The sequence below is a fragment of the Neurospora crassa genome, linkage group II, assembly GCF_000182925.2.
Source record: "Neurospora crassa OR74A linkage group II, whole genome shotgun sequence".
Classification (NCBI taxonomy): Eukaryota; Fungi; Ascomycota; class Sordariomycetes; order Sordariales; family Sordariaceae; genus Neurospora; species Neurospora crassa.
Genome location: NC_026502.1, coordinates 3423251 through 3435324, shown reverse-complemented (window position 1 = coordinate 3435324; position 12074 = coordinate 3423251). Strand labels below are relative to the sequence as shown.

At 52.6% G+C, this 12074-nt stretch overlaps 6 protein-coding genes across 7 annotated transcripts; 4 read left to right on the top strand and 2 right to left on the bottom strand.

Annotated features, from left to right (window-relative positions):
• The first annotated feature begins 88 nt into the window (after positions 1-88).
• NCU08503 lies at positions 89-2028 on the top strand. Of its 2 annotated transcripts, XM_011395320.1 has the most exons (2): positions 89-302; positions 370-2028. In XM_011395320.1, exon 2 carries the CDS (start codon positions 476-478, stop codon positions 1853-1855), a length of 1380 nt encoding a protein of 459 aa, XP_011393622.1. In that variant the 5' UTR covers positions 89-302; positions 370-475; the 3' UTR covers positions 1856-2028. The 2 variants fall into 2 exon arrangements, with proteins under 2 accessions (XP_011393622.1, XP_011393623.1); XM_011395321.1 differs by lacking the exon at positions 89-302 and having other exon boundaries at positions 323-2028.
• On the bottom strand, positions 2009-4912 carry NCU08504 (hypothetical protein). The gene has a single exon (XM_958340.3). The coding sequence runs from the start codon at positions 4689-4691 to the stop codon at positions 2220-2222; it is 2472 nt and encodes an 823-aa protein (XP_963433.1). The 5' UTR covers positions 4692-4912; the 3' UTR covers positions 2009-2219.
• Positions 4913-5340: 428 nt separating this feature from the next.
• On the top strand, positions 5341-6432 carry NCU08505 (DUF866 domain-containing protein). The gene is made up of 4 exons (XM_958341.2): positions 5341-5489; positions 5551-5665; positions 5718-5906; positions 5972-6432. The coding sequence occupies exons 1-4, from the start codon at positions 5455-5457 to the stop codon at positions 6113-6115; spliced, it is 483 nt and encodes a 160-aa protein (XP_963434.1). The 5' UTR covers positions 5341-5454; the 3' UTR covers positions 6116-6432.
• Positions 6433-6464: 32 nt separating this feature from the next.
• On the top strand, positions 6465-7526 carry NCU08506 (hypothetical protein). The gene has a single exon (XM_958342.2). The coding sequence runs from the start codon at positions 6497-6499 to the stop codon at positions 7157-7159; it is 663 nt and encodes a 220-aa protein (XP_963435.1). The 5' UTR covers positions 6465-6496; the 3' UTR covers positions 7160-7526.
• Positions 7527-7739: 213 nt separating this feature from the next.
• Positions 7740-9170, top strand: NCU08507 (zinc finger protein zpr1; the record flags this gene model as incomplete). Its single annotated transcript, XM_958343.1, has 2 exons — positions 7740-7877; positions 7941-9170. The coding sequence occupies 2 exons, from the start codon at positions 7740-7742 to the stop codon at positions 9168-9170; spliced, it is 1368 nt and encodes a 455-aa protein (XP_963436.1).
• A 1445-nt stretch (positions 9171-10615) lies between these two features.
• NCU08508 (hypothetical protein) lies at positions 10616-11246 on the bottom strand (the record flags this gene model as incomplete). Its single annotated transcript, XM_958344.2, has 3 exons — positions 10616-10624; positions 10916-11055; positions 11156-11246. 3 exons carry the CDS (start codon positions 11244-11246, stop codon positions 10616-10618), a joined length of 240 nt encoding a protein of 79 aa, XP_963437.2.
• Between the last annotated feature and the right edge of the window lie 828 nt (positions 11247-12074).

Genomic DNA, 12074 nt, shown 5'->3' with positions numbered 1-12074 from the left:
AAACTTTCCACTTGCACAAGTTGACCCATGAGCCCAGGCCTACAAGTAAGCATTTGGAGAAGTGGGGCTGGGTACGCTTTGCCGGATTGGGGTTTTGTACCTTTGATGTTCCCAAGTCTCAACGACAACATCCACGACGACATGCTATGGTAGAAGTGAGATGAGGCCAAGCTTGACCGAATGATAGACATAGAATACGCTATGTTCAAGGAATCTACAATTGAATAGTTCTGCAGACACAATATATTGTGCTCTTCTTCTGCTGAAAGTTTGTTGTTCAAGACTTTGGTAAACCCCAGAAGGTACTTGGCAATTTTCACTTTGACAAATCCTACCTCACCTCACTCACTTGAGAGATATCAACCTCAGAAAGCGTGACGAGACACTCAACTTTTTCGCAACACCCTTGAGCCTTACAGACCCGAGTTTGGATATCATCATTGGGCTCGACTCAACAAAATCACAAAGGTTTAACATGGAGGACGACCGCGCCCAAGTCGACCTCGGCATCGCCGCCGACATCGACGAGATGAACCCTCCCCCTCCCCCCTCCGTCCAGCAGAAACAACCCAAGAAGCGTTTCCTGGGCCGACAAAGCGCCGCCGCCGGAAAGTCCTCCTCGTCCTCATCCAACAGCACCTCCCAACCCGCCGGGGCCAACACCTCCATCGAAGACAGCGGCGCCATCCAAGTAGCCCAACCGCGCCGCGCGCCCCGGATGCTCAACCAAGTGCCCGACTCGATCCTGCACGACGCCGCCCTAAACGAAGCCATCGCCCTTCTGCCATCCAACTACTCCTTCGAGATCCACAAGACCATCCACCGCATCCGCACTTTGGACGCCAAGCGCGTGGCCCTGCAAATGCCCGAGGGTCTGCTCCTCTTCGCCACCACCATCTCCGACATCTTGACCCAATTCTGCCCCGGGATCGAGACCTTGATCATGGGCGACGTCACCTACGGCGCCTGCTGCATCGACGACTACACCGCCCGCGCCATGGGCTGCGACCTGCTAGTGCACTACGCGCATTCGTGCCTCATCCCCGTGGACGTCACCAAAATCAAGACCTTGTACGTCTTTGTGGACATCAGCATCGACACCTCCCACCTCTTGGCAACCTTGGAACGCAACTTTGCGCCGGGTAAATCCATCGCCATGGTGGGCACCATCCAATTCAACGCCACCATCCACGGCGTGCGCTCGACGCTGCAAAAAGCCGGATACGAAGTCATCATCCCGCAAATCGCGCCGCTTTCCAAGGGCGAGATCCTGGGGTGCACATCCCCCAACTTGTCCCAGTTCCTCACCTCGTCCGGCAAGCAAGTCGACATGATTCTGTACCTGGGCGACGGCCGCTTCCACCTCGAGTCCATCATGATTCACAACCCATCCATCCCCGCCTACCGGTACGACCCTTACAGCCGCAAACTGACGCACGAAACGTACGGCCACGAAGAGATGCAGGACGTTCGCCGCTCTGCCATCCGCCAGGCCAAGACGGCCAAGAAATGGGGGTTGATCTTGGGTAGTCTCGGACGGCAGGGGAACCCCAATACGTTGGGTCTCATAGAAGAGAAGCTAAAGGCCAACGGCACGCCGTTTGTCAATTTCTGTCTTTCAGAGATTTTCCCGGGAAAGCTGGCGATGATGAGCGATGTCGAGTGCTGGGTGCAGGTGGCGTGTCCGAGACTGTCGATTGATTGGGGGTATGCGTTCCCTAGACCGCTGTTGACGCCGTATGAGGCGCTGATTGCGCTGGAGGAGAAGGAGGATTGGGGGAAGGGGGCGTATCCGATGGATTATTATGGTAGAGAGGGGTTGGGGAGGACGAAGCCTGCTGCTATGGAGGTTTGAGGGTTGTGAGACTCGGGGTGGTTGGCTGTATCTGTACTATGATGAATTTGGGATTTAGGGCGTATTGGTTATACAAAAAGGAGGTTCATCTGTTTTTTTTTTCTGCATACGAAGAATATTACTTACAAAATATGGCAAGTGAAATGTGAACAAGTTTTGGTTGTGGTTTGGTATGTATCCAATTGATTTGCGTGTACGTATACAAGGTAGGTTATGTCAACCTTTTTGTTCAATCACAATGCACAAGAAGCCAGCCCTTTATTGCTCAACCTGGCTGCGTTTATATCCATCCGTCTATCCAGTCCGTCCAGTGTCCTTATCCTTCCTAGTCCCATTCCCTCTCTTTTCTTCAGTCAATGCAATTCTACCTTTGAACAGATGCAACCCTTCTCAGGGGTAAATACGACGAGAGACCTGATCGCCAACCAAAGCCCAGTTTCCTCCTATTCATCTCGCCTGCTGCTAGGTTATCATTAGCTGTAAAGGCGGAGCCCGTCTCCCTCTGCTGTTCTATGTCCTGTTCTTGCGCTTGCACCACCCTTGGCCTGGCAGTAACAGCAGCGACCGGCTTCTTCTGATGACTCCTCAGGTGATCCTTGGTCAAAGCCATCAGATGCGGCACCGTGGCCGTCTCCTTCGCACCCTGGCGAATCTCAGCCGCTGTTTGCGCCGGTAACGCTTCCATGAGGATATCTGCTAGCTGGTTATCCAGTTCCTCCTTCCGAGCAAAGCACGCTGCGACTGCGTTGAGCCCCGTGCTGGGCGTGCGCATCTCCCGATCGTACTTGAGGCGCTTTTCCAGGGGCACCTCGACGTCCCAGTGCTGCCGCCACAAAGTCAGGGGTCGTACGTCGCGCGGAACGGAGACGGCGAGGATGTTCATGATCTCCTCAGTCGTGGCCTTGATGGCCTTCTCGGTGGCGTCTACTTGCTCAATGAGCCAATCTAGCTTGGCTAGGCGTTGGAGTGCCCTGGCACGCTCCTCGCGCTCGACTGCGCGCGGGTTGGTAGGGCTGATAAGGTTCAGGCTGGTAATGGCACTGTCTAGCCGGTGTTCAAGATGCTCGTCGGGCTGTGCTAATAGGAGGTGTTCGACCTTTGGGAGAGTCAACCTAAGCTGGAAGATGGTTTGCACCGCTTCTCTGAACCAGATGGATGTCGCAATGCGGTTGAGGCGGTCATTGCCCTTGGGTAAGAGGTAGGTCGGTGACGTGGAATCTTGCAGGGCAGAGCTATGATAGAGTGACTCTGTCGACCTCGCGTACCGGATCTGGAGAACGGTGCGAAGCTTCCTTACCGTCTTTAGCGATAGGAAACTTCGCGAGAGGATCATGGTCGTGATGGCGCCCACGTGTGACAGCAGTCCGTCGACTAGCACACGAGTTGCCAGATCGTCAACAGTGTTGCAGATAGCATGTAACAGTTGATCAAAGAGTTCGGCATTGATGGTCCACCTCTGGTCAAGACAGGCAACAAACACCTTGGCGGCGTGCCCGATTCTCCTGAAGTCGATGAGGGCCTCGATAATGGCTTCCATAACGGGCTGCTCCAGATTAGCACGCTCAACGACTGTACGACCGTTGGCTAGGGCGACATCCGACTCGAGCGCCCAGCGCAAAAGTCCACGGTCTTGGTACACATCCGAGATGGACTTGCTGCGCATATTCAGGCCTCGAGGATCGCGACCAATGAGGCGTCGGAGCAACATGTGGAAACCCTCGGCATCTCTCTTGCAGCGGTAGTGGTGTATCAGACAGAGGATTGTGCCTTGGGTGGGTCGTAGACGGCTCTTGTGTAGAAAATTGTCCACCACAGCGCCAGCCAAAACATGCTCGCCAATCTGAGTGAAGCCTGCTATGAGCATGTTGTAGTTGTGGATCCCAGGCGGCACGGTGTTGATGAGAAGGTTATGGCAGACCTTGGCCACGTACTTGTCCCGGCTTCGAGGTCCCTTCCAGTCGGCCAAGATGTTGCACGTAACTTGGTTGAAGCGCCGGCGCGCCTGGATTGTCATGGCTGGATCATAATGGGCGTGGTGGAACCTGGGATAGCCGTCCTTCTTCAACATGCGCGTTATGCTCCAGGCCGACTCGGGGTGGTCCTTGGGGAGATAGGACTTGATGCCCTGCATCTCTGAAGCCTTGTAGGCGGCTTCCATGAGGTCGTCCACAAGGTTGGTGACCATGTCGATTTGCTTCTCCATCTGCTTTTCGTTTCGAGGTTCCCGGTCCTGATCCAAGGTTTCAGCCGTGCTCTCTTCGTAGGCGATGGTTTTGTCGCAGCTGATGAGACCGTCTCTGCCCATACAAAAGTCCTTGCGCGGGTCCCTCCATGACATGCCGAGGGAGTCGCGCAGCTTCAGGACAGCAGCTCTCTTCTCGGCAGCACTGGACGCCAGACTCCTGACTGAATCGACATGGTAATCGCATATAGACTCGAGTACATCGATTGTAGGCTGGCTGCGAGTGCGGAAGGGTTCGGGTCGGCGGGCGGCAGGTGCTGAGCCGACAAGGCGTAGGAGGTCTCCGTCGGCGGCATCGTCGGTCATAAGGACTGCTAGGTTCTTCTTTGCTTCATGGATCTTGCGGTTGAGCTCGCGCTGGCGCCGTTCCTTGTTCTCGGTGTCGACGACGACGGCGGTGGCTGCGAGAGCCGTGTAGCAGGCGGTGGCTACATTGCTGCCGAGGGCTTTCCTGGTTCGCTGGGCGGCGGCGGAGCGGGCGTTGGACTGGGCGAGGCGCACAGCTTGCAAGCTGTTGAAGCTATTCGGAGCGGGCAGACAGGAGTGGCAGCGACAGCCCCGGAATTGGGCTACGGTCGACCAGATCCCCTGCATCGTCGGGGCATATCTGGTCGATGCGGCAGCGGCATCAGGGCAAGGGGAGGAGGGCGGGATTTGTTCGTCGGTGACTGGTCGGCGGCGGGTGGATTTGAAAGATCAATTAAGAGGCCCGTCAAAGGGTGGGGCGTTTTGAAGGCATGTCCAATTCCAGGTCCCCGTCCCCATCGCAAGCCGAAGTCTTTGCGCTGTCGGCGGCCGGGCGTACAGTGTTGATTGCGCGCATTCGCATCAGAGGGGGGGAGCGAGGTCAACAAAGCTCCCTTTTAGGGTAAGGGATACTAAACCCTTAGGGTTGACATCAGTCTTAGTTACAGAAAGAGGACCTGGTGCACAGGCCACGTCGAAGGCTATCGTTCTGTTCACGGTCAATTAACTTCTACCGATGCTCAACATAATATGTACCTATGTAGAGTAAGAAGAACTTCCCTGTTCGGTTTCCTAGAGGTAACTTTGGCGTGTTGCAAACGCTGAATACCAAGTCTTGAAGTCTTCCTCCAGAGAGCTCCGGAAGCTCAGACCATCTCTGGAGCTGGAGCAACAACTGAAGCTGCATAAGTGGGGCTAACAGCTGAAGATCAGAGCTGAGAAGGTGCCCCTTGAGCCCCTCCACCACCACAGCAGAAGAGCTGGCTGGCTGGCAGCTCCCAATCAGGCAGAGTCTAGAACAACAGGTCACTGAAGAATATCACCTTCTCGAAAACATCAATATAAACCGCAAACAAGTCCCAAAATAATCACATATCTCACAACAGCCAAGATGTTTGCGCTTTACCTTACTGCTGACCTTGCTGGGTGAGTGAACAAGAAGTCGGGAGAAGAAAAAAGGAAAAGCCAACTTACACCAAACTTCTAGAGTCACCAACCTCCGCCCTGACGACAGCGAGGGTAACCCGTTCTGGTACACCTTCAAGGTTCAGTGCACCTCCTGCAGGGAGGTCCATGACAAGCCCGTTGGCGTGAGCCGCTTTGTAAGTTCCCCTCCAAAGACCTGAAGCATTCCCTTGTTGACACATTCACCAGGAAAACAACGAGATGAGCGGCAGCCGTGGTGAGGCCAACTTTGTGTGGAAGTGCAAAAACTGCAAGAGAGAGTCGTCAGCTTCCATCAAGGCTGCCCCCACCGCTTATGAGCAGACGGAACCTGCCAAGAAGCAAAAGCTTCTCGAGTTTGACTGTAGAGGACTGGAGTTTGTTGAGTTCCAGCCTGAGGTTAGTCCATGTCTGGTATCTTTCTGTTTTTGAATTTCGGTTACCTGCTGACATCGAATATGCAGGGCTCTTGGCTTGCCGAAGGCGTCGACTCCAACACCAAGTTCGCCGACATTGACCTGACCGAGGGAGAATGGTTCGATTATGATGAGAAGGCCAACGATGAAGTTAGCATCAAGGAGCTCAAGTGGGAGATCAACCGGGCTTAAATCTGTAAACTCCCTCTCCAAGCATTTCTTGACAATCTCCAGTCTAACCCTAACCCTCGATTCGCAAGCTCCTTCGTGATGAACTGTTGATGCGATGTTGTTGAGAAAACGGGAATGAAGGCGGCAGGTGTCAGGGGAAAAAGTGACATTGAAGGGGCTGCTTGTGTCTTGATATTCCCCTTGGCTTGAGTCCCTTGATGGGTAGATCGATATTGGTCTTTACCAAAAGGCGAACGTTCGATAAACCGGTTGGCCCGTGCACCAGCCTTCGTTTCACGCCGTAAAAATCCAATTGAATAATCTGAGTTGCCTCTCTCCCACTTCACTTCCATCAACCACCGACATCCGACCTTGTTGTCCTACGACACGACGAAAATCACGATGAACGGACCATCCTCAACCCAGCTCTCAGCAACGCTGGACTTTCTGACAGACGCCGCCCATCTTCTGGCGACAACAGCGCCAGAGACATCGGCGTTCCTCATGAACCAGAGAGGCAACCTTATGTTTGAGAACGAACTGCCCCAGTCCGATGTTCATAGACAGCACGTCTGTAGTTGCTGCGGCCACATCATGATCCCCGGTCACGGCAGCACTTTAAAATTTGAACACCAAAAAGCTGTGCGCAAGAGGCTAAGAGCAGGCCAAAAGTTTACGAAAGCGCCTGTCCAGACGAAGCAGCAGGATCAAGAGTCGCGCAAAGGGCCAGTTAAGCGCATCACATGCGGCCACTGCACAAGGAAGACGGAGATCAAGTTCCCGGCCCCGGCTCCTGTCTCGAGGCGCAGCATCAACCTGAAGACTCAACCACCACAACAAGCGCCAAAGACAGCAGCAACAGGGCTAAAACCAAGTGCGGCGTCTACCCTGGGGTCTCTTGCTGGGCTCTCCGCACCCAAGCCAACTCCTTCGTCCAGTGCAAATAGCAAAAAGCGTGCCAAATCCAGAAAAGCCGGACTTCAGGCCTTGCTCGACCAGTCCAATGCCTCCAAAGCCTCGAGGCCTGGTCTTGGACTGAGTCTCGCCGATTTTATGCAGAAATAAAGTTGATCTCTGATATAGAGATACAGGGGCCTCCAATTGTTACCGTATTGGGCTGTCCTTGAATTTTGGACAGAGAGTTTCCATCAGCTCGTCCCGTCTTGGATCCTGATGAATATTGCCCTGTGATTGGCGGTTTGGGGCAATTGTGAAGTACATAAGCTACCTCTCCTCTGGTATGACTGAATTGCCGCAAGGAAAATTCCAGGTCACTCGAGCGGTTGATCTTGAAAGGACTTCCAAGCAGATATAGTTTCCTGGATACTCGGACAGGGCTCTTGAAATCTTCAATTATCAGATGATTATTTCCGGGACACATGAATATTCAAGGCTGGAATGTTCCCGAAGCTTTGGGCAGTGGCTCCATTGCACTGGGTCAATCTGGGCCAAGTCTGGGGTCAAGCTTATGTCACTTCCGTTGGTTGCTTGCTCCACCCTTCCTTGCCAGAATCCCCCGCCAAACCCGATCGCCAATTGCCCCTCCAAAATTTTCTCCAAGGACCCTATAAAAGTCACCATCTGCTGATCTATCCCAACGGCCGTTTGCGACAATCCACACAGATATACCACCACAACATACACAATGCCCGAGGAAACTTTCACCCCCATCGGCCAGAAGGTCGAGGATATCGCGCCCGCCGCCGCCGACGCTCAGGCCGAGGATGACGAGCCCCGCGGTGTCGAGGAGATCGAGTCTCTCTGCATGAACTGCCACGAGAATGTAAGTTGGAAGCTGTCGCAAACAGTCGCACCCTTCGAATACCGGCTAACCATGGCTCTCTAGGGAACAACACGTCTTCTCCTTACCCAGATTCCCTATTTCCGCGAAATCATCATCATGTCCTTCTCTTGCGACAAGTGCGGCTTCCAGAACAATGAGATCCAACCTGCCGGCACCTTCCAGCTCAAGGGTGTCCATGTCGAGCTTCGCCTGACCCAGATGGAGGACTTTGCCCGCCAGGTCGTCAAGTCTGATACCGCCACTGTCAAGTTCATTGAGTTGGACGTCGAGGTTCCTGCTGGCCGCGGTCAGCTTACCAACGTCGAGGGTCTCCTGACCACTATTGTCGAGGACCTCGAGGCTGGCCAGGCGGACCGCAAGGAGCAGGCTCCCGAGGTCTACGAGAAGGTTGAGGAGATCATCCAGAAGGGTCGCAAGATGCTCGCTGGCGAGGCCTTCCCCTTCCGTGTCTCCGTCGACGACCCGGCCGGCAACTCCTTCATTACCCCCGACATGCGCGACGGTGTTGGCAAGTGGGAGAAGCGCGAGTACCTCCGTACCAAGGAGCAAAACGAGGCCCTCGGTCTCGCCGACACCAGCAACGAAGGCCTCACCGAGAGTGGCGACATCATCCCCGACACCGTTTACGCTTTCCCCGCCACCTGCCCCGGCTGCATGCACCCTTGCACCACCAACATGAAGATGGTCGACATCCCCCACTTCCGTCAGGTCGTCATCATGAACACCACTTGCGACGACTGCGGCTACAAGTCCAACGATGTCAAGACCGGCGGTGAGGTGCCCGAGAAGGGCAAGAAGGTCACCATCAAGGTCAGGAACTCGGTCGATCTTGCCCGCGACATTCTCAAGAGCGAGTCTTGCTTCCTCGAGTGCCCCGAGCTCAACCTTTCCGTCAACCCCGGCACCCTCGGCGGCCGCTTCACCACGGTGGAGGGTCTTCTCACCCAGGTCCGCGACGACCTCCACAACCAGATCTTCCAGACCGGCCCCGAGGACCCCGCCGCCGTCCACGCTGGCGACTCCCTCCCCGCTGAGGAGAAGGCTCGCTGGGACAAGTTCTTTGGCGACCTCAGCGCCGCCATCAAGGGCGAGCGCGAGTTCACCATTATTCTCACCGACCCCATGGCCAGCTCCTACGTCCAGAGCTTGGCTGACGACCCGGCCCAGCCCGATGAGCAGATGGTTGTGGAGGAGTACGAGCGTACCGACGAGGAAGAGGAGGAGCTTGGTCTTAAGGACATGAAGACCGAGAACTACTCTGAAGACCACTAGATCAAGATGGACCAATAAACACTTGGTGCTCTTTTTGGCGAGGGGAAGAAATCTTAATGAATCTATACACAGCGACGAAGACAATGTCTCCTTTTTTGGGTTTCTATGGGTTCTCAAAAGAAACAAACACGGGCATGGGTTGGTTGAACAGGGAGTTTGGAGAGAGAGATGATGTATGCATGATATAGCAGCCGTCAGTCATGTTTTGTCATGAGAAGATACCAGGATCGATTTTGCTTTTTTTGGTTTGTTTTCTTATTTTCCTTTACATATATTAGGCGTCTTAAAATGGATACATTACCTATACTTACCAGGACTGACCCCACGCATCTTTTGGCTAAACTGGAATCGTGCTCTCAGGTTCAGCTTCTCTGATTTAGTTCAGTTGGGCTTCCATCTTGGTGTGTCTCAGTTACCAAGCTCACCCAAGTACATCATGTGGTTCATTGAGTCATATGTATGTACACTAAACACCGGAGGACCAAAGACCACACATAGGTAGTCAAGGTTACAGCATGCAGTAGCACAAAGCGTGGCTTAGGCAGATGTCACTGAGAAGACAAGAGTCAGGGTGACATTAATGTCGGCCGAAAAAGACGTCGTGAAGAGTTGCCTCTTATCTTTGTCTCGACTCTAGTTACTAGTTGCTTGTCAACACTCCTAATACAAAGTCCGAATGGCTGATATATTTAGTTCATTGTGCGCAAGCTGTCATTGTACATTGAGATTCTGGGGTGAGGAAACGATAGTACAGATCGGAGCGAGTGATGTGAAGAAGTCCAAGATCATTCCCATGGAATGCATTCAGTTTCTTAGCTTCGCCTGTAATTTCAAACAGGTAAAGTAGAGTGGAGATGTTAGTGCAAGTGCTTGATAGTGCTATTTACAGCGCTACATAGGCGGTCATGGAGGTTGAGCGCTAACAGACACTAGCAGACTGAACATTTATGGTAGCGTCCAGATCGCAAAGACGACGAAGGGAGATGGAAGTTTACCGATAGAGGTCAGGTAGGTACCTATCTATCCCATCACCGCCTACGATCCGAACTCGAGACGTGACATTTAGCTGTATCGTCAAAGTGTCATGATGGGATCCGCAAATTCGCAAATAGGGCGCACAACGACTCGACGACCAATCACACGTGTAACTAACGTCGTGATTAGCATGAAATCCTGCGCTACACTGATGCGAGAGGTTACCATTCAAGAGCCCGAGCGAGATGGATGGATGGATGGGAGGCTCGGAGGCTCTCGAGATAAGGGCACCACCACCACCACCACCACTACTGTTCGGTAGATATGTACCTACCTCTAGGCATGGTTTGAAAACTTGACGTTTTTTTTTTCGTCGTTCCTCCGTCGCAAAAAGCGCTTTCGTGGATTAGGTTACCTACCTTACCTACCTAGCGTCCTCAGTCCCACTCATAGTTGGTTAGGTCAACTTCTTACTGCGACTGTTTTTTTTTTAGTTAGTCAATCTGAGAGATATGAGTGGTGGTTCTTGTCTTGAGCTTTTAGGTTAGGTTAGGCTGATGAGGTATTATCAAGTCCAACTGACTGACTAACTGACTGATTGACTGACCGACATGTCAGAAAGAAAATGGAAACTCGTGTTTACGTGTAACAACCCAAACCCAAACCCCTCCCCTTAAGAGATCAGCAAAGCAGCCAAGGCCATTTGAGGATGGAGGCAGTGCGGAGATTATGCGTCTTTTTGCCCCGAGAGCGAAAGGGAACTGAATAACATTATTTTCAATTTGTCGGTGTTGTTGTTGTTGTTGTTGTTGTTGTTGTTGTTGTTGTTGTTGTTGTTGTTGTTGTTGTTGTTGTTGTTGTTGTTGTTGTTGTTGTTGTGCACTCTTGACATGTCTTGACAGTAGGTACACTAGGTACCGTAGAAACTCAGTTAACTGGCAATAAGCTGGATATCCCTCTTTGAGCGCCCGACAGTAGGTAGGTATAGGAAGCAGCACGCGTCTGTACACATGTCCGCTCAGTTACCACTAGTGAAAGCTCTACAACACTGTTCACCACTAGCTTGCTTGTGTCTTGGAGCACAGGCTCGGACTCGGACATTGCAGATTTTCCAGCACCCTGCTCGATATCCAGGTTTTTCAGGCATTAGCTAGCTTATTGCCAGTATACCGAGTTTCTACGGTAGCCATCATGATAAAAGTTCCGAAGGAGATATCAGGTAAAGGGAGCTAATTACGGTAAGTACATGTAAGTAATAAACTGCCGAAATCCGATACGGCACTCTTTGATGAATGTAGGAACACAAAGCAGGAAGCTGTGTTCATTGACTCGAATGAATGTGCACGACTGATGCAGCATCTACCGTTGGCGACCGGGGCAACCGTCATGCATCATGATGAATGTCGGTCGGGTACTGATGCCAGCTAACAAACAACAGCGGTGATGGATGTATTCTCCTTTCCGCCGCTTTGTGATTGGCTGGTTACACGTTGTCGTCAATTAAAACAAGACTTTGAAAAGATTACCCACTTCGTCCCCCCCGTCTTTTTGCGGGTTTGGTTCTGTTCTGCTTCAATGACCGTTTCGATTGTGATCTCGTTGTTGGCAGTCGACATGGGTTGATGTTGGTCTCTCAACTTGAAGTTCAACATGCAGGGGCAACTTTGTCTCTGGGCATGGAATTGGATCCTCGATTCGCCTCTCTCCTACCGCTACCAGTTCAACTGTGGCTTCTTTCTTTGTTTGATCGGTTGACGGTTTCGACAAGTAAAGAACCGACGAGAGTTAACAGGCCAAAGCAGACACCTATAACAGGGGGGTAAAGATAGTTACAACAATTGCTCTGGCTCAGAGGGGCAACTGGTAGTTCAAGCCCGCAACACCTTAACAAATTCGCAACCAGATCTGCTGCATTGATGTCAGACACGG